The sequence below is a fragment of the Erpetoichthys calabaricus genome, chromosome 3 (assembly GCF_900747795.2).
Source record: "Erpetoichthys calabaricus chromosome 3, fErpCal1.3, whole genome shotgun sequence".
Taxonomy (NCBI): Eukaryota; Metazoa; Chordata; class Cladistia; order Polypteriformes; family Polypteridae; genus Erpetoichthys; species Erpetoichthys calabaricus.
In genome coordinates, this window is record NC_041396.2 from 121,883,614 (window position 1) to 121,910,420 (window position 26,807).

A 26,807-nucleotide genomic window follows, 5' to 3' on the forward strand; every position below is an offset into this window, starting at 1 on the left:
TTTATTAAATTTAAGTATCCAATTCAGGATCCTGCAACCATATCAAAAATTTTAAATAACAATTGTTATGACATAAACCAAGAGGCACAAGTATTGTTGCTGTCGGGAAGAAAAGTGAAAACAATGAAAAAAAGTATGGGGAACCTATTGAAGAAAAAATTTAAAATATTCTTCAAAACTAACTTGCATATTCAGAAAGTGTCTTCAGTTAAATACTTATTCTTCTTTTCTTCCTAGAGGCCCAGTTGTCTGCAGCTTTCCCATAATCAAAGTCCCCAGGATCTGGGCCCTCCAAGGAGATCAGCATGAGATTATTTAACGTGCTTTGATTCATGCGATTTCTCAAACATGCCTTGATCCTTATAAGGGCAGAAAACCCCCTTTCACATTCAGCTGTGTTCACTGGGATCACTAGCCCAATATGAGCTAGTTTGGCTAAATTTGGAAACGAATCTTTGAGCTCTGATGTCTTTGCTATTTTTAGTAAAACTAGGGGGCTCTGCCCCCTGCTCGCTTCGCTTGCCCACCCCCGTGTTCAGTTTACTGGATATACAATACAATACAATTTATTTTTGTATAGCCCAAAATCACACAAGAAGTGCCACAATGGGCTTTAACAGGCCCTGCCTCTTGACAGCCCCCCAGCCTTGACTCTCTAAGAAGACAAGGAAAATCTCCCAAAAAAAACCTAGTAGGGAAAAATGGAAGAAACCTTGGGAAAGGCAGTTCAAAGAGAGACCCCTTTCCAGGTAGGCTGGGTGTGCAGTGGGTGTCAAAAGAAGGGGGTCAATACAATACAGTACAATACACAGAACAGAATAAATCCTCAATACAGTATTAGAAGTACGGAGTAGAATTTCACATTAGATGATATCACATAATATGATTTGGATTTGTTTTATGTCCTGGAGACCTCATTCATCAAGCTGCCTCCCCCATTTTGCCATTCCACATCTGATGGATCCGATGAAAGGACCCCTCATTCCCACGTCCCCAGTCATCAGGGATGACTTTACCTTAGGGCAGGCAATCTACAATTTAAAGAGATTGTTATTTTCTTGTGAATTGTTACATATGCATTATTTTCACTTTTACTTTAAAAACTTTTGTAAAAACAATACTTGTCCTTTATTTTCAGCCATGTGCGTGGTTACATCTCTTTCTTGCCAGATGTTTAATGCTGCTCGTGTTGTGGAAGGGGGGGGGGGGGCGCGTCTGAATACACGCTATGGATATGTCTTTGGATCATTTGCTGTCTTTCTGCGGCTTGCGAGCTGTCTCTTCTGCGTGTCACATGTCGTTGTGTTAAGAACTGGCCTCGGGCGTGGTTAAATTCTTTCTTGCAGGACGTATAACGCTGCTCGCATTGTCGGTGGTGGGGGCTGCTGTCGTGCTGCCCTTCGATCTTTTTAAAGCCTGTACAGCCGCTGTCATTTTTGCTACGGCCCTGGGACAATCTCTTGGCACCAAGTCTCATGTTTACGGTCCCCGCGAGACGCACCATGGCAAGTCTCGCAGGTCTTTTAAATGTGATTCGAGAAGATCACGTATCGTAGCCTTGCTTTTGCTTCCCAGAAGATTTTTTTTTTATAAATAGAGAGATCTGTTTTGGACTGAAGTCTTTGTATGATTGACTTCTGATCATTTTTGACACAACTGTCCATTCTTGCCTGCTATTTTCATATTTTAAAATTGGAGGCCTAACGTTTTTGGAGTAATGATCGAAACAAATTTCAACAGACTCACTTGAATTGTGTGTTTCTGCATTGAAAACTTTTGAAAAGCTTTAAATAATTGGCATGTCGGGGAATCTTGCATCTAGGTGCTTGACAACTGTCTCTAGGTATTTATCATATATTGCAGTTTTGAATGACATTACATCACTCTCCCAGGAGTGTCTTTCAACTCCGTGATGGACAATTTTGTGGCGAACAAAATTGGCTCAGTTTCGGTAAGATTGACATCTTGCCTTTGCCAAGCCTTAGATAAGTTGGACAACAAAGGTAATACATCTGAAAGCATCATCAAAGAGGAAACTAAACCGTACGTTTTAATACATCTGCTTAATCCTTCAGCCATGATGTCATTTCGTTCAGTGGTCTCTCTTTCCAGCGCAGTTATTACACTCATCATACACTGTCATAGTGACTGTACTGCAGAGTCATGAGACAGCCATCTAGTGTCACTGGCCATTTTCAGCTTAATCTAGAGAATGTTCAGAATATTTTCAATTTACATTAAACCAGCCATCCTAACTGAAGAATTTTGGTAGAAATAGAACAGCAGCCTTAAGATGTCATTCAGTTTTGTTAAATAAGGTACAGCAGCTGCTGCTGCCTGGGCACTTGCAAGGGCCAATCGGTGGTTTACACAGTGGCAGTTGACCAAGAGTCCAGGGGCCTCATGTATAAACGATGCGTACGCACAGAAATGTTGCGTACTCCCGTTTCCACGCTCAAATCGCGATGTATAAAACCTAAACTTGGCATAAAGCCACACACATTTCCACGGTAACTCATACCTTGGCGTACGCAATTTATCTACCCGGTTTTGCAGACTGGCGGCACCCAGCATCAAAGCAGTGCTACCTTTCCTGTGTGATCACCCTTTCTTTCTTAGATCCACATTCCTGGCGCAGCTTTATAAATACACTGAAATTAACTGCATATTGTTTATTAGTGTAATGCATCTGATTGTAATTAACCTGTAGCAATATAATGGTCCAGGGAATAGCCATAGTATTCCAAATACCATAACTGCATTAGCGTTGTAACTCTCACTGCATCTTCTTCTTTCAGCTGCTCCCGTTAAGGGTTGTAACAGCAGATCATCTTTTTCCATATTACTCTCACTGCACCACTTGGAGTATTTATATCACTGTATCTGAGTGGGAAATCACAGCGGATCGGAAAGAGAATTATCGGTACACAGCATGAAGCAGATGCTGCCTGAGCCACAGCAAAACGCTTTAGAGACTTCCCTGTACGGACTTCGTGGTTTAGAAACAGTTTCATCCCAAGAACTATAAACGCACTAAATCAGTCCATCAAGTGCTCCTTGTAGAACTGTTTGTACTTATAAGTACAATCACCTCACTGTAAACTTGGGATACAGTTATAATATTGCACAACCTGCGCCACTTTATAAAGCGTGTATTTACATATGATGACGGTATTTTACATTTACATCATTTAGCAGATGCTCTTATCCAGAGCGACTTACAATAGTGCTTAGTAGTCTACGACTGTTCTTCAGTCTTTAAGGCTAGGATTAAATCTACTGTCATTAAACAAGTTACCGCTGACCAAGTTGTATACAAAACCCTGCTAGAAGAAAATAGTAAGTTAGTACAAAAATTTATTTATTTATTTATTTATTTTTTTTTGAAAAAAAGGGTAGAAAAAAGAGTATGGGGACTTTAGTCCAAGTGCTGTTGAAAGAAGTGTGTCTTCAGGCGACGTTTGAAGACAGTGAGGGTCTCCGCTGTTCGTACAGCAAGAGGAAGTTCGTTCCACCACTGAGGAGCCAACACTGCAAAGAGTCTTGATGCATGTCGTCCTCTTCTTTTAAGTAAGGGTGGTTCGAGACGTGCAGTGCTTGATGTTCTGAGACAGCGAGAAGTGACACGCTGCTTGACCAGTGCTGATATGTAAGGTGGTGCAGCTCCAGTTTTGGCCTTAAAGGCAAGTGTTAGGGTTTTGAACCTGATGCGGGCAGCCACAGGGAGCCAGTGCAGGTTCCGCAGCAGAGGTGTAGTGTGCGAGAATTTGGGAATATCAAAAACGAGTCTTGCAGCTGCATTCTGGATCAGTTGAAGTGGTCGTGTTGCCTTTAGTGAAAGTCCAGACAGCAGAGAGTTGCAGTAGTCCAGCTTAGAGATGACCAAGGTCTGGACGAGAAGCTGAGTAGCCTCTGTAGTGAGAAAGGGGCGGATTCTCCTAATGTTGTAAAGGAGATATCTGCAGGACCTGGAGAGGTTGCTGATGTGTGGAGAGAAAGACAATTCTTCGTCTAGAGTGACACCAAGACTTCTTGCCGTTTTTGAGGGGACGATAACCGAGTTGTCAAGAGAGATTGCAAGGTCAAGATTCGGAGATGAGTTGCCTCTGATATACAAGAGTTCAGTCTTGCTGGGATTCAACTTGAGGTGGTGGGAAGTCATCCAAGAGGAGATATCAGCAAGGCAGTTTGAGATGCGGGTTGAGACCTGCTGGTCATCGGGTGGAAAGGAGAGAATGAGTTGACTGTCATCCGCATAGCAGTGGTAAGAGAATCTATGTCCAGCTATTACCTTCCCAAGAGAACCTGTGTATAAGGAGAAGAGAAGGGGTCCTAGGACAGAGCCCTGAGGAACACCAGTGGTCAGTCTTCGTGGAGCTGACTGGGAGCCTTGCCAGGCAACCTGGAATGTCCGGTCAGCAAGGTAAGAAGCAAACCATTGCCAGACAATGCTTGAGATCCCAAGACTAGTGACAGTTTCCAGAAGTATCTGATGGTTGACCGTGTCAAAGGCTGCAGATGGGTCCAGAAGTATGAGGACTGAGGACAGGTTGGTAGATCTGGCTGTGTGAAGGGTTTCAGAGACAGCAAGAAGTGCAGTCTCGGTAGAATGAGCTGCTTTGAATCCAGACTGGTGAGGGTCAAGAAGGGCGTTATTAGATAAAAACAAGTTAAGTTGGTTATACACTGCTCGTTCCAGTACTTTGGAAAGAAAAGAGAGCAGGGATACTGGTCTGTAGTGGTTAATATCTGAGCAGTCCAGAGTAGGTTTCTTAAGAATTGGTGTGACAACAGCAGACTTAAAGGCAGTGGGAACATGGCCAGTCGTTAGGGAGCCATTAACTATGTGTGTGATGTGTGGGAGAAGATCCTGAGAGATGAGCTGAAATGTACCTGAGGGGATAGGGTCGAGTGAACATGTTGTGGGGTTGCTGGCCGTCAGGATCTGAGACACTTCCTCGTGAGAAAGTGGAGTGAAGTGATGAAGCTGGGTCGCACAGGTCGGTTGAGAGTGGGTGGGCAACATGTCAGTCTGAGGGAAGGAACTACAGATAGTAGCAACCTTATCCTCAAAGAATGTAGCAAAGTCCTCTGGTGAGAGAGCTGGGGAGACAGAAGGAGATGGTGATTTAAGCAGTGAAGAAAAAGTGGCAAAAAGTTTGCGAGGGTTAGATAAGGATTTATCAAACTTGGTTCTGTAGAAGGAAGATTTGGCAGAAGTTAGGTCAGTAGCAAACTTTGATAAGAGAGATTGAGAAGAAAGGAGGTCATTGTTATGATGCGTTTTCCTCCATCTTCTTTCTGCTGCTCTTAGTTGTCTGCGGTTGTTTCGTAGTGTCTCCGACACTTTTTAAGATGAAATGCAGCCAAATATGTTGATTATATTATACAGATAAAACTTTAACTTCATTTAAATAATCTGCATTGTTAATAATTAAACATGTGAGGACACGGTGCCGCAGAGCTAGCTAGTTCAGTAATTGTTCCTGCATTGCATTGTATTCTTGCTGGTGCTGACGCGACACTGGAAAGATAGACGGATATAATAATTAAACATGTACTACGAAGATATTTCAATGTTCCTTAAAAGTTTTGAAGAATCGGCATTCTAAGCTTACAGATGGCTTCACGTCTATTACATAGCTGATTGTGTGGCAATTGGGTTTTTGGAGAAAGAAAAGTAAAGACAGGAATTGGAGGTTAGTACGTTTGAAAGAGACAGTACTGCTGTGATAAATTATTTCATTGAAGGTTGCGCATGGCGCAGCAAGCCTCTTGCGTGAGACATGAACAAGCACTGTGCCACCATGTTCCCATGTTTAATAACATGCTTTCATTCCTATCATCATGAAAAAGATATCACATATACATCTCAGTATTTTAATTATTCAGAGAGCTGTAATATCACGAATGTAATGGATTATGTGCCCTGTCGGAGAAAGAGAAAGCCCGTTTAAAAAGCAGGTAGTGATTCACACACATAGAGCACATAGAAGATCAAATACAGAACAAAGCATTTAACATGCCACTTTAGTTACATTTTTCTGTGCGTACGCACATTCCCACTTTTGTGCTTACGCCATACTATAGTGTGAGTTCTACGCACGCCGTTATACATGAGGCCCCAGATGTTTTGTCTTTAAGCAGTTTTGCCACACCCTTCTGTTTCCCAATCATAACAGCTGCTCCATCTGACCCTAGTTCAACCAGATTAACAGTCTTCAAGCTTAGAGTGTCCATAGTCTCACTCAGTGTGTTGGTTATAGTCTCCGCTTTGCCATCAATCATATTGTGGGTTGATACAAAACTAATTCTGACCTCTTTAGTGACCTGGCAAGCATATTTAATGTAAATAATTAATTGTTTTACAACTGAGATGTCTGTGGTTTCATCACACAGAATACTGAAAAAATTTTCAGCGTGTATATTTTTCAGTATGTTAGACATTTTTTCTGATGCTAAGATACCCAGCAGCTCTTGCATTATTTTTTCAGAGGTGTAATGTGCATTTTTACCAACATTGAGATGTTGTAAAAAGGAACAAACCATTTCTTTACAGTGTTCCAACAGCTTTTCAAACAACGTTGTATGTGGCAACTCATTTTTTGCTAACCAATGCATGGATCTTAAAGCTCCCACAAAGGCATCTCTCTGTAAGTTATTTAACACAGATACAGATCTTTCAATTTGACCGATTCCAGCTTGCTCCTGTACACGCTTTCCTAAAAGGTCAGCAGAAGACTCAATGTGCGTTTTACTTTTTCATGGTCCAGCAAGCTTTCTTTTAGAATTCTTGTGCTTGGCACATTTATGCAAGGTAACTCCCTCCTTGGGGAGGTGGGGGGGGGGGGGGGGGGGGGGGGGGGGGGGGGGGTGTTTGTTTGAATATTTCATGCACAATGAGCACCACATACCATTTTCTTTGACCATTAGCCAATCAAAATCTTTAAACCATTGTTTGTTTATGTTGGAGAAGCGGTGCTTAGATTTATCAATGGGCAGAGTGTGTGCTGAAGAGATTTCCCCTGATGCAACAGCCTCTGCAATGTCTTTGTCTGAAATTGCCACATCAGGAGTTGATGCCGCACCTTTATTAGTTTATGGCGTCTCTTTTCTGAAAAAACTGAGCAGTGTTGTTTTCTGAACACTTTTTTTTGCTCGTGTTGTCCCTCAGTATGAGCAACTATACAAACGGCAGAGGGAGTCACTTTAACATGAATCACAGTGAGTGCTACAAGGATTTTTGCACACAGAACACACCTAATGCTTAAACAACTGTATATATATTGGTTTGCTATGTATTGGACAATAAGAGAGCAGCTGTACGCTTAACAGCACCACACAGACTGCACTGACACTGAGAACAGAGACGTCACTTCCTGACACCCTTTTTCTGATATCTGACAGGCTGGTTCCACTACTTTTTTTATTTTATCAGTCCTCCTCTCGCCCGCCCACCTCCACATCCTCTTTGCTTGTGAACTGCCGATCCGCTCCTGCTATTAGCATGTACAGCCCCCACTCGCCCGCCCACCTCTCCATACTCCTTGCTACTGTATTAAGCTGCTCCACCCCTTCTATTACTATGTACACACCCCTCTCGAAAGCCCACCTTCCCACACCCTTTGTTTGTGAACTCCGCTCCGCCTTGTCCCCGCTATTAGCTTGTTCAGCATTGAGTGTTCGGCAACATCCCGTCCCGCGCCTCTCCCCTTGCCACTTGCAATCCTGCTTCTAAAATATTTCCCCATCCGCCCGCTTGTCCCTTGCCATCTATGCAGATCATTAGACCTGCCTGTGCCTGTAGATCTGCGGCTGTCATCTCACAATGTCATGCGAGATGACAGCCGGGCACTCAACTAAATTAGCTGGGTGGAGCGCCCGGATAAAAGACGCTAGGGAGAACATTGAGTATACTTGTGACTTTACAGTGTAGGAAGATAAGTAAATAAATATAGGTAAACAACATACTAGAAATAGTTAACAGTTCATTAGCGATTTTCCAAAGACTTTTTCATTGAAGACTATAGTAGTTAAACCAACACTTAAGAAAATTAATCTCAACTTGTGTGTTTGAGATTATAGACTTACTTGCCTTTTTAAGTTAAAATTCCAGAAAAGGTAGTATTTCAGCAGTCAAATGATTGCTCGAATAAAAAAAAAAACTCAGTTGGGTTTTAGACCTAATTACAGTACAGAAACTGCATGGTTAAAGTAGTTAATGATTTGTGGGGTTAAGGCTAACACAAACAACATATATGTTGTTCTTCTTTTGTACTTGAGTATAGCACTTGACTATACAGTGGTGTGAAAAACTATTTGCCCCCTTCCTGATTTCTTATTCTTTTGCATGTTTGTCACACAAAATGTTTCTGATCATCAAACACATTTAACCATTAGTCAAATATAACACAAGTAAACACAAAATGCAGTTTGTAAATGGTGGTTTTTATTATTTAGGGAGAAAAAAAAATCCAAACCTACATGGCCCTGTGTGAAAAAGTAATTGCCCCCTGAACCTAATAACTGGTTGGGCCACCCTTAGCAGCAATAACTGCAATCAAGCGTTTGCGATAACTTGCAATGAGTCTTTTACAGCACTCTGGAGGAATTTTGGCCCACTCATCTTTGCAAAATTGTTGTAATTCAGCTTTATTTGAGGGTTTTCTAGCATGAACCGCCTTTTTAAGGTCATGCCATAGCATCTCAATTGGATTCAGGTCAGGACTTTGACTAGGCCACTCCAAAGTCTTCATTTTGTTTTTCTTCAGCCATTCAGAGGTGGATTTGCTGGTGTGTTTTGGGTCGTTGTCCTGTTGCAGCACCCAAGATTGCTTCAGCTTGAGTTGACGAACAGATGGCCGGACATTCTCCTTCAGGATTTTTTGGTAGAGAGTAGAATTCATGGTTCCATCTATCACAGCAAGCCTTCCAGTTCCTGAAGCAGCAAAACAACCCCAGACCATCACACTACCACCACCATATTTTACTGTTGGTATGATGTTCTTTTTCTGAAATGCTGTGTTCCTTTTACGCCAGATGTAACGGGACATTTGCCTTCCAAAAAGTTCAACTTTTGTCTCATCAGTCCACAAGGTATTTTCCCAAAAGTCTTGGCAATCATTGAGATGTTTCTTAGCAAAATTGAGATGAGCCCTAATGTTCTTTTTGCTTAACAGTGGTTTGCGTCTTGGAAATCTGCCATGCAGGCCATTTTTGCCCAGTCTCTTTCTTATGGTGGAGTTGTGAACACTGACCTTAATTGAGGCAAGTGAGGCCTGCAGTTCTTTAGACGTTGTCCTGGGGTCTTTTGTGACTTCTCGGATGAGTCGTCTCTGCGCTCTTGGGGTAATTTTGGTCGGCCGGCCACTCCTGGGAAGGTTCACCACTGTTCCATGTTTTTGCCATTTGTGGATAATGGCTCTCACTGTGGTTTGGTGGAGTCCCAAAGCTTTAGAAATGGCTTTATAACCTTTACCAGACTGATAGATCTCAATTACTTCTGTTCTCATTTGTTCCTGAATTTCTTTGGATCTTGGCATGATGTCTAGTTTTTGAGGTGCTTTTGGTCTACTTCTCTGTGTCAGGCAGCTCCTATTTAAGTGATTTCTTGATTGAAACAGGTGTGGCAGTAATCAGGCCTGGGGGTGGCTACGGAAATTGAACTCAGGTGTGATACACCACAGTTAGGTTATTTTTTAACAAGGGGGCAATTACTTTTTCACACAGGGCCATGTAGGTTTGGATTTTTTTTCTCCCTAAATAATAAAAACCATCATTTAAAAACTGCATTTTGTGTTTACTTGTGTTGTACTTGACTAATGGTTAAATGTGTTTGATGATCAGAAACATTTTGTGTGACAAACATGCAAAAGAATAAGAAATCAGGAAGGGGGAAATAGTTTTTCACATCACTGTATGTATTCCTGTGGATCATTTCTAGTGCATTAAACTGGTTTCAAACTTACATAACAGAAAGTTTTTTATTTTTTGTTTTAAATTGTGTCAGAGGTCCATGATTCAGTATACAATGTACCATAATAGTTTACTCTGGGCCCATTGCTGTTTTCAATCTACACGGTTTTGTAACATCAAATTATTTCAAACTACAATGTGAACTACTATAGCTATACAGATGACATACCGTTGTACTTATCGATATCACCAGATGACCCTGTCTTTTCCAATCAAGCAAGAACAAAAAAAAAAAAAACAGGTTTTATTGTGGACTTGAATGTAAACTTCAAATTGCACATTGACTATACTACAAAAGTTGCATTTTTAATTTAAGAAAAATTACAAAGGTTATGCCCACTTATAATATCTTAAGGTGATGAAAAAATCCATGCTCTTAATTGGACTACCTAAGACAAACTTAAATTGACAGTAGCTAGTTCAGAATGCACCTGCAAGAATCTTAACCAGTAAAAGAAAATCTGTGCACATCTCATCAGACTTATCATCACTGGAGCATTAGAACAATCTGGATGAAAACAGGCCATTTAAACCAACAAAGCCTGTCGGTCGTATCCACTTAATTCTTCTAAAATACCATCAAGCCTAGTTTTAAGCTTAGAAGCTTCTCTCACAGGCTAGTTGTGTGATGGACAGTGTTAATAACTTGTAGGCCAGTCCAATCACATGGTATGCATCAGTTAGAAGATTGTACTGGAAGAGAATGAGATACACACAAATGGCACAGTTTTTACAGGAGGAACAGGTTTAGTTCTCTAATTCAGTGTCCTGCTGTTCTGTGGAAAGATCCTCCTGACTTCCTTGTAACATTTCACTGGCTGTCCTGACAATGTAACACTGCATGGGAGACATCTTTAACTTCTCCCATTGGAATGCAAGGCTGCACAGTTCACCACATAATGTGCCAACTGTAGCTCTACTGTCAAACTTAAGCAGACATTTGCTTATTTCTTCCAGAGCTGAACGTGGAAGTCCATTTTCTCTCACATGAGCAAAGTTTCTAGGATCCAGATGGGCAAAATCTGAACAAAGTTTTGCATCAGCAGAAAACCTATGGATATTGTCAGTCACTCTGTCTAAAATGACATTGTGTACATTAACAGTGAAGTAAGTGATAGGTAATGCTAATGGCTCATCTTCTGCAAGCTCCCCTGACATTTTTTTTTTTTAGACCCTTCGCTCAGAAAGGGCAGTTTGCACCACCAGCTCACATTCTTCTTCCTCCTGCAGCTTTCTGTAAGCTCACTGCACATACTTATCAGCTGCACTCTTAACTCCTTCAAAGTCCCTAAGCACTCTTACTGAGGCTGTCCTCTGTCCCTTTAACCAGCCGTTGAGCTGTGATAATATTCATTCCCTTTGTTTGTAAGTATTTTGATAAAGGAGATGTCTGCTCAAAAATGCGTAGGAAAATTTGAGCAGTGAGCACTGTTTCATACTTCAGAAGGCCTTCTATGAATCCCTTTGCCTTGGCCCTCACAGTTGGCTTTTGTGCACTGTCCTCTACAATGGTGTGTAAAGTCAAAAGCACTTCAAAAAACAAGGTCACCTGAGGATTCCCAAAACATCCAAATATTTTGCTTAGTGCCTGATCCTTAGCCCACCACCTTGTGTGCCCTATTGGGCAAAGTCTTCTGTGGTGTGTATCCTGACTGATCTGTTCCCACTTCTGCATGCGCTTGTATGACTCTCTCAAGAAAACTGCTATTTCATTAAGCAGTGAGAAGAGGGAGACACTTTCCACAACACTGCCTGTTGCGTCTGCAAGGACAAGATTTCAAAGATGTGCATAATACCATACATGAATCTGAGAGGGAGACTGCTCAGAGAGAAGCGCAGAAAACCCCTGATACTGACCCTGCATATAAGCTGCACCATCTGTTGAGTTGCCCACACATGTGCTGATGTCAATATTGAGATTCTCTAGGACTTTTTTCAGGATCTCTGCAAAATGCTGCCCTGTAGATGACTCACAGTCCACTATGGCAATCTGTCTTTCATGGATGACATCCATTACATATCTAAATATGATAGAGCACTGGTCTTTAGAGCTGATATCCTGCGTTGTGTCTATCTGAACAGAAAACACACCAGCCTGTCTAACTTCCTCTACTATTGTTCTCTTTATAAGTTGACTGATTGCATCCACAACTTTGCTGAACCTGTCCATAGACAGCAGGGTAACTAAAGAGCCTCTGCTCTTCACACCAGTTTCGTTCTGCTTTTTGCTACTTTCTATGCAGGCATTTACATGCTGGTGAAGGCAAATGTCATAATTGCTTAATAGCAAAATCAGTTCGAGGACATTTCCATGGTTAACAGCAATGTTTTCTAAGCTATAAGCAGCCTCTTCTTTATCACCTCTGAAGCTAAGGCCACATTTGCCAATAACTTTTATAATATCAACTACACGCTCCATCACCTGTTTCTTTTTAACTTGTTCAACATGTAATGATATTTGGTTGCTGATCAATAGGCTTCTGACATCTGCCATTTGTGCTTTCAGAAAGTAGGCATCTGCACTATTTTTGTGCATCTTACTTTTTTCATGCTCCTCTGTTCTTTGGTGAACATGTTTCCACGCCTCCCTTTATGAAAGGTCTATCTGTAGAAAACGGAGCAAATGCCAGACATGCAGTACATTAGAGAGACTGATTTTTTTCACAGAAAGTCAACCATTTATGGTTGGTTCCATCTTTTCTGTTGTAAACTTTTGGTATAGGACAACTTGGAGATTGTTGTGGATGAAATGAAAAAAATGCATTTCTGTCCTGTAACTGAAGACGAGCAAAGTAACCCAAGTTATCAATAGTCTCATCTTCAAATTTCTGCTGCTGTGTTGCTGTGGCCTGTTTAATCTGCCCCTGCGTAGACTCTTCTCTTTTATTCGCACTTCCCTCAGTATCCCTATGAGACTCATCTGCACCTGCATTACAATAAAAAACAACATTCTGTAAGGCTTTAGCAAGATTGACATGAAACCTGCTTTTAACAACACAATTAAGATTTTTCCCACTGAAAAATAGTCTTATTTTCCTTCTATTCACTTTTAGTAGTGGATTTTATGTATTTAAAAACTTAACATGTAGAAAAAGTATAATCAGTCTGTAGTAATATGAGGCATAAAAGGTGGTTATAGTGAAACTGAACTAACCCATCCTACAATGAGCTCATCTAAACCCTTCACAGTGACAGCAGCACTTCCTGTGGACACACTAGGCCTATCTCCTCCGGTCATGGCTTCTGACAGCACATAAAAACTGTAAACATTTTTAGCCTAAATCAACCTTAATTATAAAGTTTTCTGATCAGGTCAAAGCAGATTCATTTGTGATGGCAAATCATTCATAATCTCTGGGCACTTTTTATATAGGCAAATATTACAGCACATAATGCATAATAAACTTTATCACCATGTTCACTCAGAGAGTAATCCTACCTGCTCCCTTTGAAATGAAGGCTTTATGGCTGCTGCTTGGTTCTGGCTCTTCAGTATCACCAGCAGCAAATTGAGATGGAGGCTGCTGCTGAGGGGCTAGAGGACTACAAAATTGTCTCATTTAGGTGGCATCAGTGTCACAATAAGCAGTACTCTAAACAAAATACAGCACTGCCTGCAAATGACTGTTTAAGTTTATGAATCATGTAAATTAATAATGTGGTGTTATGGCATATAATGTAGACTGTGTGATACGAACAAATACTTTGCAAATTCGTAGCTTATTTACTTTTTTCACCATCTCCACTTAGACTGTTGCTTTCAAATCAAGGGTTTTTAATTAAAAAGCCACTCAGTTTGGCGCATTTGGCCGCGTCATTTTCAAATGCCTTCCGTTTTTTAATTCTCGCCTTTTCGGCACCACCTTTGCTTTTTTTTTTTTTTACCATCCATCTACTCTCGGCGTGTCTCTGAGGAACGTAGCTCGGTAACTGCAGATCCTCTCTACTATAAGGCTCTGGGTAACAGGCAATCAGCCCTACCCACCAGCCTCTGTGTGATTGGCTGATTGTGGTCACATGGCACACGTTAAAGCAGGTTACACAGTTAGTGCTGCCTGGCTGTACCCGTGAGTGCAGAAGCAGTTGGTGCAGCATAGTATGTGACATGTATGTTGATTCTGATTTAACACCGGCCCTTGTGGCCCATAAACCCAGCTGGCCCACCAGGAATTTTCCCGTTTCTCCCGATTAGCCACTCTCGGACCTGCCTACTGTAAAACTGCCTACTTTATTACTTATTACATGTGCCTATAGTACTCTATGTGAAGAAAAAACTTTCTAATGATTGTGCAAAATGTACCCTTAACAAGTTTCCAACTGTGTCCCTGTGTTCTTGATGGACTCATTTTAAAGTAACAGTCTTGATTCACTCTACTAATTCCCTTCAGAATTTTAAACTCTAAGCTTACTTACTGTTACATTTTTTCTCGAAAGAACTTGCCTTTTTTGGCTTCAAAACTTACATATTTATTAAATCTGATCTTTCTATTATAAAATGTGGAAAACAGTAAAAGTACAAAGTCACAAGAGTAGAAAGTATAATAATGATACACACAATAATATTGAATAATAATAAAAACAGTGTTAATAGTATACAGTGCATCCAGAATGTATTTACAGCGCATCACTTTTTCCACATTTTGTTATGTTACAGCCTTATTCCAAAATGGATTAAGTTCATTTTTTTCCTCAGAATTCAACACACAACACCCCATAATGACAACATGAAAAACATTTACTTGAGGTTTTTGCAAATTTATTAAAAATAAAAAAACTGAGAAATCACGTATACATAAGTATTCACAGCCTTTGCTCAATACTTTGTCGATGTACCTTTGGCAGCAATTACAACCTCAAGTCTTTTTGAATATGATGCCACAAGCTTGGCACACCTATCCTTGGCCAGTTTCGCCCATTCCTCTTTGCAGCACCTCTCAAGCTCCATCAGGTTGGATGGGAAGCGTCGGTGCACAGCCATTTTAAGATCTCTCCAGAGATGTTCAATCGGATTCAAGTCTGCGCTCTGGCTGGGCCACTCAAGGACATTCACAGAATTGTCCTGAAGCCACTCCTTTGATATCTTGGCTGTGTGCTTAGGATCGTTGTCCTGCTGAAAGATGAACTGTCACCCCAGTCTGAGGTCAAGAGCGCTCTGGAGCAGGTTTTCATCCAGGATGTCTCTGTATATTGCTGCAGTCATCTTTCCCTTTATCCTGACTAGTCTCCCAGTCCCTGCCACTGAAAAACATCCCCACAGCATGATGCTGCCACCACCATGCTTCACTGTAGGGATGGTATTGGCCTGGTGATGAGCGGTGCCTGGTTTCCTCCAAACGTGACGCCTGGCATTCACACCAAAGAGTTCAATCTTTGTCTCATCAGACCAGAGAATTTTCTTTCTCATGGTCTGAGAGTCCTTCAGGTACCTTTTGGCAAACTCCAGGTGGGCTGCCATGTGCCTTTTACTAAGGACTGGCTTCCGTCTGACCACTTTACCATACAGGCCTGATTGGTGGATTGCTGCAGAGATGATTGTCCTTCTGGTAAGGTTTTCCTCTCTCCACAGAGAACCTCTGGAGCTCTGACAGAATGACCATCGGGTTCTTGGTCACCTCCCTGACTAAGGCCCTTCTCCCCTGATCGCTCAGTTTAGATGGCTGGCCAGCTCTAGGAAGAGTCCTGGTGGTTTCGAACTTCTTCCACTTACGGATGATGGAGGCCACTGTGCTCATTGGGACCTTCAAAGCAGCAGAATTTTTTCTGTAACCTTCCCCAGATTTGTGCCTCGAGACAATCCTGTCTCAGAGGTCTACAGACAATTCCTTTTGACTTCATGCTTGGTTTGTGCTCTGACATGAACTGTCAACTGTGGGACTTTATATAGACAGGTGTGTGCCGTTCCAAATCATGTCCAATCAACTGAATTTACCACAGGTGGACTCCAATTAAGCTGCAGAAACATCTCAAGGATGATCAGGGGAAACAGGATGCACCTGAGCTCAATTATGAGCTTCATGGCAAAGGTTGTGAATACTTATGTACATGTGCTTTCTCAATTTATTTATTTTTAATAAATTTGCAAAAACCTTAAGTAAACTTTTTTCACGTTGTCATTATGGGGTGTTGTGTGTTGAATTCTGAGGAAAAAAATGAATTTAATCAATTTTGGAATAAGGCTGTAACATAACAAAATGTGGAAAAAATGATGCGCTGTGAATACTTTCCGGATGCACTGTATATACAGGTACAGTCAAAATGTATTGTTTGTGTAATGTATCTGGAAGCTCGGTGAAATACACAATCCAGCATCAGAGTCGTGACAATAGGAGCATAATTCTTTGTAGATTTTCTTTCCAGACTGATCAGCTTTTGAACAAAATACTGTATATGTGCGACTCACACGAGTGTCACTTTCAGATCATCAGAATCACTTTCGATTTCACTGTCCATTTCAGTTTCATTACCTGAAGACAGATTCATTTCGTCATCAAAGCTCATATCACTGTCAAGAGCATGCAACACCTGGGCTGCTGAAAAAAGTTTCTTATGAGATGCCATTATGAGGCTAGGAAAAGACAAGTCTGCACCTTTGCCTGGGTAACACTCAGGCCTGTCACTTACGCAAAACACCCCTTTATCCTTTCCAGAGCAATGCTCGGCACTAACACTGTTGGCAGTTTTACTGCCTGGGTAATCTTTGGGTCTATAGCTTAGGCAAGTGCTTCTATACAGTTGTCTGAGTGATGCTCTGGACTAATGCTTTTAGCACTGTTTTTACAGCTCGAGTGACATTCAGGTCTAATGCTAAGGAGGTTTATTAAGTCTTCTCTTATTCTCCTTTTGCTTAAACTGAAAAGGCTCAGGTCTTTTAACCTATACTCATAACTCATCCCCTACAGTCCTGAAATATAGTCACTGTTCTCTGGACATTTTCTACCACTTCTATGTCTCTTCTGTAACCTGGAGAACAAAACTGTACACAGTTCTAGAGATGAGGCCTTATCAGTGCATTATAAAGCATCAGCAAAATCTATTTTGACTCTACAAATTGTGCTATATAACCCAACATCTTGTTAGGCTTCTTAATGGCTTCAGAACAAGTCCACTGTGACTACCTAAATACTTTCATAAGGTCTACTTTCGATTACCAGACCTCCCATTGTGTATTCAAACCTAACATTTTTACTTCGTAAATGTAATACTTTACATTTACTTACAATCAAATTCAACTGCCAAAAATCTGCCCAAGCCTGTACCTGTCCAAGTCCCGCTGTAATGATTCAATGGATTCCAGAATCTACATATCTTGGTATTATCTACAAACTTAACCAGCTTTTTATTTATATTCCTTTCTAAATCATTTATATATATTAAAAACAATTCTAGCACTGACCTCTGTGGGACACCACTCTTAACCATCAGTCAATTTCAATATGGTTCATCGTACCATAACCCACTGCTTCCAGTGTATGAGCCAATTGTACACTCACCTACACACTAAACCCTGAACTCCCACTTCATTTAGTTTGATGCACAGCCTCTCAAGTGGGAGCTTATCAAATGCTTTCTGAAAGTCAAGATAAACATTATAATATGCTATAATGTGCCGATTAAGACGAGCAGCAAGCAGCCGGCTATTCCATCCCCCACCGTCGCAGAACGTTCACTAAGTTTTCCCAGCTCATGCCTTGTTTGATTATCTGGTAGTGACTGAACTGATGGAGTTTTACAGTGGAAATAATAGATTGTTATTTGGAACACACGCATTTCATGTGTGCTCTGTTTCTACAGTAATCTGTGTAAACACATTGTTAAAACAGAAACTTTTTCATATTTTAGTAATAAATGTTACAAAATGTAGGCATAAACTATAGAATGTGTGAAGCCTGACATCCAAACATCAAATAAACACCTTCATAAAAGGTTCAAGGATGATACAACACCTTCCGTGGTGTAATGCTAAGATTTGCAGACTCAGAGTACAGCAGCCCTGCTGTGCCTTAGAGACCTGAGTTCGATTCACCGCTGGGGTGGAAGTGTTTTTCTTTCTTTGTAACCTCACACGGACATAAAATTTATAAATTGGTATGCACTGTAAATCATTAACTTTAAAATGTCGATCATGGTTATTTCTGTTGATTAATTCATGCTTTTAACTTAGAGTCAGAACAGGAGCTTATTCAGCTTCTGATCTGACTCAAACAGCGCCAGTATAAATTCACACCCAATCTGACGCTGTTCGTTTTCAAATAATATTGCATTACTTCGACAATGTTTTCTGATTGGTACTATTCGCATCATAAAATGATTTCTTTAAAACGTCACATATATTTGTCTCTTTCTTTTCTTAAAATGTGCGTTGATCACTGCCAGCATGTTGTAGCACACAGCGACTGGCCACCTGCATGTTCTTGCGCGAACTGAATAAGCGCACTGAATAAGACAGCGCTATATGCAATCATCAGATTCAAATGTTAACAGTTCACACATACGCAAGGATCGTCTTTCTTACATTTATAACGTGTGTACCTGTTACAATGTACACACTTCTGTCTATGCTGTGGTTTCTATTACACACCTGAAAGAAAGAGACAATATATGTGAAAACATCATCACACTAATGCAATATTATTTGAAAATGAACAGCGTCAGATCAGGTGTGAATTTATGCTGGAACTGGAAATTCTCTGATGTGGAATCAGTTCTGTATGGTTGTGGGCGTAGAGATGCAAATTACAGGGAATTCTCAGATGTGGAATTCTCTGATGTGGTGAGATAAAACCTGACACACAAACATAGGTGAATCAGTTGTACTTGATTATTATTTTGAGCAAACAGACACAGCAATGGCCACAGCTCTGTCACGAAAGAGGAGATTCTCCCCTTCAGAGGCTTTGGCTCTGCTGTAAGAAATATATGATTGCGACTCAGACGGTGGCGAGGAACCTATTTTTGATATTGAGGAAGACGACGAGACAGACACAAAGGAGAGCCCAGATGAGGATTCTATATCAGAGAAAGAACAGAAGCCCTCCCCGCAAGAAACGTCCAGTCCAACATAAGAACAGCGTAGCTGCACCAGGTATAAAGGCAAAAGATGGCACCATTTGGACACAAAAAATAAATGTGTAATGCCACGAAAAGTGCACGCAGACACTTCAGTTCGCAAGCATTGGTACGAGAATGCTGTCACAAGTACACTGCAGAGCTATAGCGCGTCTTTATGTGAAAACAGCAGTGTCAGATGGGGAGTGTCTGATGATTGCATATAGCGCTGAAGTTACTGCTCTTTACTATGCTTTCCTCTGCATGTCCTGGAGTACAAAAGAAACAGCATACAGCAACATGTGGGGACTGGCAAGATCGGGGAAAAAAACACGCGGTCACTGATTACAAACCGCAAGATGTTATGCGAATGAATATGAATAATGTTGCATCCGTGCCACAAACTTTTCCAAAATGTACTATACAGGTCATAAAACGAACCTATGTCTCTGGTTTTTTATTGACATCATGGACCATAAGGTGCATACTAATTCAGCGTGACTAGGAACACTCAATAAAACTGAATAAAAAGAAAATCAAGTGATGGTGAGATACGAAGAAGGCAGATTCGCCAGCGTTTGTGTGTCAGATCCCTGGGTGGGGGGGGGAGGCAATAGTATGCATTGTGATACATTGCAGAGCTATAGCGCGTCTTTATGTGAAAACAGCAGTTTCAAATGGTGGGGAAGGATCCTGAACGCAACTGAGAGAATGAAAAGTGAATTTAAAAAAAAAAAAAAAAAAAGCTAACCTTTACAAGTATTACATAAAAATTACAAAATTATTACAAAAATTACACCGGCTGTTACAGACTGAAATCAAATTTATCTTTTTATTCTAAAATAGTAAGAATAAGAGCAGCTCACTTCTCAAAAGTGAGTCGTGCAGGATCGAACTCATGACCTTTTGATTCCCAGTCAGCAACTGATACTGTTGCGCCACGGCGGCAGTCGTAGTAAACACGTGTCAATGTCGCACACTAAGGCGGCTTTTTTTTTTTTCTGCAGTTATATTTTTGAATAAAAGCGCACTTGTTCTGTTATATTTATACCTTTTGTGAAAGTGTTTCTTTTATATTTGGACTTCAGGCTTCATACATTATATAGTTTATGCGTACATTTTGTCATTTACTACTAAAATATGAAAAAACGTTTCTGTTTTAAAAATGTGTTTACACAGATTACTGTAGAAACGGAACACACATGAAATGCGTGTGTTCCAAATAATGATCTATTATTTCCACTCTAAAACTCCACTTCACTCCCAGATAATCAATCAAGGCATGAGCTGGGAGAAGTTTGTGCACATTCTAAGTCAGTGGGGGGATGGCATAGCCGGCTGCTTGCAGCTTGTCATTATCTGCACATTTAGAAGACAAAAGACGCTGGCGGAGAGGTGCGAACGGATTTAAGACGCAATTTAAGATGGGATGGATCTACAAGTTTTTTTCGTAGGCTCTGGTAATTCTAGTGTTAATTTACCTGTGATACAAATTAAGCTTATTGGCTTTTAGCTCCTTGGATCTGCCCGATCAACCTTTTTGTATAACAAGATAATATATGACATTTTCCAGTCCTTCAGAATCTTCCCAGTGCGCAGTGACTAAATTAAAATATGTGCAAAGGGTTTATATATGTACTCACTAACCTCCATAAGTACACAAGGAAAAATATTATCTGGTCCTGGTGATTTGTTTGATTTCAGCCAAACTTACTTACCTGTGTCCTTTTGTGCTGATTTTAAAACACTTTTTATATACACTTACACTGTTAACTTAGTTACATGAAAATTTTAAACTAGTAGAAAGATGAGCTGTTTCAGCACCTCAACTCCAGCTCAAAGCTCTAGAGACTTCCTTCAGGTGAAGCCCCAGCTATCAATGCTTGAAAACCTCTGATCTACAAGCTCCACATAGACTTAATGAGTATATATGTATTTATCGATCTTTTGAGAAAAACTACAAAAAAAAATAAAAATAAAGACCCTACTTACATGAGTTTGAAGATCAAAATAAGCTCGTCTTTCTTCCATCCTTTCTCTGTTAAAATTAATATTGAATTCTGCAGCTTTCTTGGCAGCTTTCTTAATATATTCTGGTACCCTGCTTAGTTCCACTTTTTGTGGTGCTTGTTGTTGCATTTGCTGAAACAAGAATAAAATCACTGATTACAAACTTACTTTTTATAACATTCTTTTTTATTGAATAACTTATTCAGCTGAAATTGAAATTAACATGGATCTAGAGGAGAAATTAATTCTTTTTATTTCTGCCCCCCTGCTTTTGTGGGTATTTGTGTTTATCCCAAGGTGTGAGTCTGAATGTGTGTCACCACAGTTTAAATGGAAAACCCCGTTTGGGAATGGCACAGCCACATAAATTGGGATTGGATGAGTGAATTACACAAAGTTTAATTGCTGAAGCTTGGTGAATAAATAGGGAAGAGGGTGTTGCAAGCAAATACGGTTGAAGATGAGGTGATGCTTTTTTTGTATTATTATTAATAAAGCCCCCTCCATAATTATTGACACCCTGGTAAAAATGAGTAAAAAGGGATGTTAAAAAATCTCCTTTTGGTGAATTACTTTAATGAAGAGAATAAGAGAAATCCAATCTTTAACTTTAAATTTATTCTAAGAAAAATAATTCCTCATCAAAAAATAACTATGTTTAATAAAAACCACAGAAGCCATGAATACTATTGCCCTTAGAAATTCTTGTGAACAAAAGTGTAACTTAAGCATTTTGTATGTTTTGTCCCCAGTAATACATGACTTTCTGTTTCACTGGGGTTTAAATATAAGATGGATCAGCAGCCAAATCACCTTATTTATTCATCAACATGGGAAAAAACAACATTTATTCCTATAGCACATTTTCATACAAAGGATGTAGCTCAAACTGCTTCTCAACATATCAAAGAAGTAGTTACATGCAAAGGAAAGCAAATTATAATTAAATAAGAATAAAGATGCATAAATAGTATACAAAAAATAAGTAACACACACTTACATATGATAAGAGTTCCTAAATATAGAATTGCTTTTTTTTAAAGATTCTAAATGACAGTCCAATGATAGGGTCAGTTGGCCAGGGTAGACAAAAAAAATCCAGTCAAGCTGGAGAATAAATACAAAATTTGTATGGGTTCCAGGCCAAAAGACCACCCAGCCCCCACTGGGCACTCTACCTAACATAAATGTTCTTAAGTAGATCTTTTGTTTCTTTTTAGTCTTCATCTTACAGGATTTGATGCAGTGGGTCTCATGGTGGTTATGGGGAAAGACAACAGAACACACAACTCAAATGAGGGAAAAAAAGAGTATAGACCTTCATAACTCAGGAAATGGGTATAAAAAAAGGTCTACCTGCCTAAAAATGCCCATATCTACAGTTAGGTAAAAAATTAAAAAGTGCAAATCAACTGAAATGGTTACCAACTTCCCTGAAAAAGGAAACCGTTGTTTTTTTTTTTTTTTTGCTCCTGTGTACAATGAGCAGGGTGGTAAACGAGGTGTAAAATCCTCAAGAATAACTGTTGCTGAAATACAGAAAAAAGTAGCACCTTGGGATCATCTAGTCTCTGACATTTCCAATGCAACAGATTATTTAGAATATGTAGAGGCCTAAGTTGCCTTGAAAGCTTGCATATTGTAATCTTTTTAGTTAGCCAATAAAAGGTGTTATTTTGCTTAACTTCTCATTGCAAGATATCACTGGAGTAGATTCAGTGTTGTTTTATTGACTAAGGGAGGTTGCGCAAAGTATTAAATGCAGAGGCGACAACAATCGTGGCATATGTGGCTTTGTTAAGAATAATTATTTCTTGATAGGAATTACTTTATCTCAAAATAAATTTAATTAAAGGTCATAATGTATTTTTCTAATTTTTTAATGTCAGATTAAGTTCATTCACCAAAACATGACTTTTTTATAACCTTTTTACTCATCTTTAATTGTTACTCTTTTTCAGAGTAACTAAGCAGTATAAGCTCTGAACTTGAAAGAAGTCACAGGAAGAGCAAGAAGGATTTGCAGGCTACCTTATGTCTACAATTTTTGAGAATGAAGAGACAGAGTAATGTAAAGTGAGGTATATTAAATATTTCTCATAGTCAGCTGATACCATTTCGATCACTAGAGACCACAGAGCTCTCTTATACCTCATCGGCGGAGCAGTTCATCCTAAAATGGAAAGGGGTGAAGAACCACAGATTAAAGCAAGATGGAAAGGGTTCAGAACTGGCCTGTTTCCATAGAGTGAGTAAGGTTCAATCGCTTTTGAATAAAGTGGATTAACTAACAAGGCGTGTTCAGGTATTGTGGCATTTTGTGTATTGTGCAGAACTGCCTTAAACTTCTTATTCCAGGCACTATTTTGATGCTGGACAGATTTTATCTGATATGAAAAGTTGGGAGTGGGAAAAAAACGTAGCAGGAGACTGGACAGTAACATGAATTATCAATGGTATAAAAGTGAGCACATTACAATTAAAACATAAATGTCTGATCCAGAAATTGAAATACTGAGTGTCAGAATTAATTCGTGTTATTTGCTCCATCCATCCATCTTCTAAATCCTCCTTGCCCTGAGCAGGGTTGTGGGGTCATTCTTATTAAAGCTGATATTCCTTCCTCTACTAACAGGGACTCAGCAAAAGAAAGGACTCACTCTGTTATATTTATATATGTATGTTGTGGGGTAAAAAGTCTGTACATTTTGGTTTATATTTTCATTATATTTTGTTCAAGACAAAAACAACAGATGAATTTAAACACAAGACACATTAAAGTATAACTTCTTCCCAATTGTGCCTCACTTTTAAAACAGGTGTTCAAGCAAAAGACGAAGACATGGCAATGCCTCAGGCTATCAATTACTTTATAACCTGAAAAAGGATGGACATCTGGGACAGTGTTGCTAAATGGGTTTACAGCCTGGGACAAGAAGACATGCCAGTAGGTAGTAAGCAATATCAAAGAAAGTTTTATTGTTTGGGAAAACGGACAGTGAATCACATTGCCAGCCAGCCAATCAGAACATCTAACAATCACGTCTTGCAAAACACCCAGTAGAATTTTATAATAAATAGGCCTTGTCTGAAGAGCAACATAGCAGGGAGGAAGAAGGAGAGACAAAGATGTCAGGAGAAGAGAACAGAGTACGTCAGAAGAAGGCACCAGCATCGTGCAGCCATTTCCATCTGATTGTCAGAAAAGCATATAATGAACAACTATGAATGCTAGATCACAAGCCACCTGCGACATTCATCCTTGTTATCTTTACTTTTTCGTAAGCTTTTTCTAAAGAATATATATATCCAGACTTTACTATCAGTCCTATTTTCTATTATTCTTTGTTCCACTGGTATTATTTTTATTATTCCTGTAATAAATACCATGCTGCTTTTAACTTTCTCTGCTTTGTCTTGATGTCTAGAGTGACTGAAGTAATAAGGTAAATTTCTTTGAGCACCTGGTGCAGCCGTTGATTTGCCATTACCTCTGTGCTGCGAGGTTATTAAGGGCTGAGGGTGAGAGCTCCACCTAAAAGTAGGGAACAGTATGAAAAGTAAGGCATTCTTGGCTGATAAATGGCCTATAGTCAAGGATGCTGAGCCTTTGTATGTTTAAATGTATTATTGGAGACCAAAAGTAATATTTAGGTTTGAGATATCTTTAAAACATCATATGTTGTTCGGACACATAATAAGTCTCTTGAAGTGCTGAGACAGTGACAGGTTGTGTTACTCCTAAGGCACCAGCTGTGTGTGTGTGTGTGTGTGTGTGTGTGTGCGCGTCATTCATGGGGCATTGAACCTCTCATAGTTCTTTGGATTTTTGTTTATCATTGGCTGAGCTTTCAAAGTAGCAACTTCCTTTTAATGTATGACATGCCTTATGGAAACAGTAGTATTTCAGCAGTGACAATGAGAAAATATGCAATATGCATTATAATAAAATTAGACAGGTGCATAAATTTGGGGACCCCAACAGATATATTACATCAATACTTAGTTGAGCCTCCTTTTGCAAATATAACAGCCTCTAGACGCCTCCTGTAGCCTCTGATGTGTGTCTGGATTCTGGATGGAGGTATTTTTACCATTCTTCCATACAAAATCTCTCCAGTTCAGTTAAATTTGATGGCTTCCGAGCATGGACAGCCTGCTTCAAATCAACCCATAGATTTTCGATGATATTCAAGTCAGGGGACTGTGACGGCCATTCCAGAACATTGTACTTCTCCCTCTGCATGAATACCTTTGTAGATTTCGAACTGTGTTTTGGGTCATTGTCTTGTTGGAATATCTAACCCTGCGTAACTTCAAATTTGTGACTGATGCTTGAACATTATCCTGAAGAATTTGTTGATATTGGGTTGAATTCATCCAACCCTCGACTTTAGCAAGGGCCCCAGTCCCTGAACTAGCCACACAGCATGATGGAACCTCCACCAAATTTGATAGTAGGTAGCAGGTGTTTTTCTTGGAATGCGATGTTCTTCTGCCATGCAAAGCGCTTTTTGTTATGACCAAATAACTCAATTTTTGTCTAATCAGTCCAAAGCACTTTGTTCCAAAATGAATCTGCCTTGTCTAAATGAGCATTTGCATACAACAAGTAACTTTGTTTGTGGGGTGAGTGCAGAAAGGGCTTCTTTCTCATCACCCATTATTATACAGGCTGAGAGAGGTTCACAAACTTTTTTGTATGACTATATATAAATACAGTATATATTTATTATATATAAAAACAAGTACAGGTAAAATTCCGTTACAACGAATATCTTTACAACGAAATTTTCATTACAACGAAGTATTTTTATGGTCCCGACTGTTTCCCCATATGACACGAGTCTATAGAAATCTCGTTACTACGAAGTACATTCAGCAGATACTTTCATTACAAGGAAGTGACCTTAAAATGCTTGAATGAATCATCCACAGAGCAGTTAGTTCTGTGGTCGCAGATCAGTTGTGCACAACAATCCCCTAACAGAAACATTGTAAATTTTTTCTGCCTTCAAACATTTCTTGTAGTTTTTTTTTTTTTGCTGTATTTGTTTTCTGTGGTTTTCAGTGATACCTTTTGCTTGTTGCTCGTCAACATATGAAAAACATCCATTGGAATTTAATTCAATGTCACTCTCCTATAGAAACGGCAGACACGAAAAAACAATAACAGTTCATATTAGAAAAAAAAACCTTTACATTTTTGCAGCTCTCAATTGCAGCAAAAAGAAAAAAAGACATTGCCAGTGAATTTTGCCTTTGACACTGTCAACTTTCTTGAAAGACCGAACAAAAAAAGAAGAAAAATCTCGTGTTGCAAACGTATGCAACCTGCTGCATTTGAAGATGCTGAAAAAGCAGTTTTTATGTGGTTCAGTGATGCTCGTTTAAGAAACATTCCTATTAATACAGCACTCATTCAAGAAAATGTGAGGTTTCTAAACTCTCTTGAGATCCTCCCCCAACTGGAAAACACACTGAAGAGCATCCTGAAGTGCGATCACCGCGTTTGTGGAAGAATGTTTATCTGTTGCTGTGGCAACAACAGGCTCATAGCTCTGCTCCGTCTCTCCACCAAAGCAAACTGAAAAGATCTCGATTGGTGAAAGCAAGGAACATTGTAAATGCAGGGAACAGGATTACTTGGCCACTAACCTGGTCACAATCCTGCCTGATTGCTGTGTATAGGAGAGTGGCAGATCACGCTACAATAAATAACCTAGCTGTTCATGTTTCAGGCTGAATAGAGCTGGTGTTGCTAAAGTACGGAGACA

At 39.8% G+C, this 26,807-nt stretch overlaps 1 protein-coding gene across 2 annotated transcripts in view; it reads right to left on the bottom strand.

Moving 5' to 3' along the window:
- Positions 1-26,807, bottom strand: part of phf10 (PHD finger protein 10) — a 293,499-nt gene that overhangs the window by 95,907 nt on the left and 170,785 nt on the right. For both annotated transcript variants that reach the window (XM_051924279.1, XM_051924278.1), the window contains one exon: positions 21,013-21,162. In XM_051924279.1, coding sequence (XP_051780239.1) covers positions 21,013-21,162 — 150 coding nt within the window. The remainder of the gene's footprint in view (positions 1-21,012; positions 21,163-26,807) is intronic.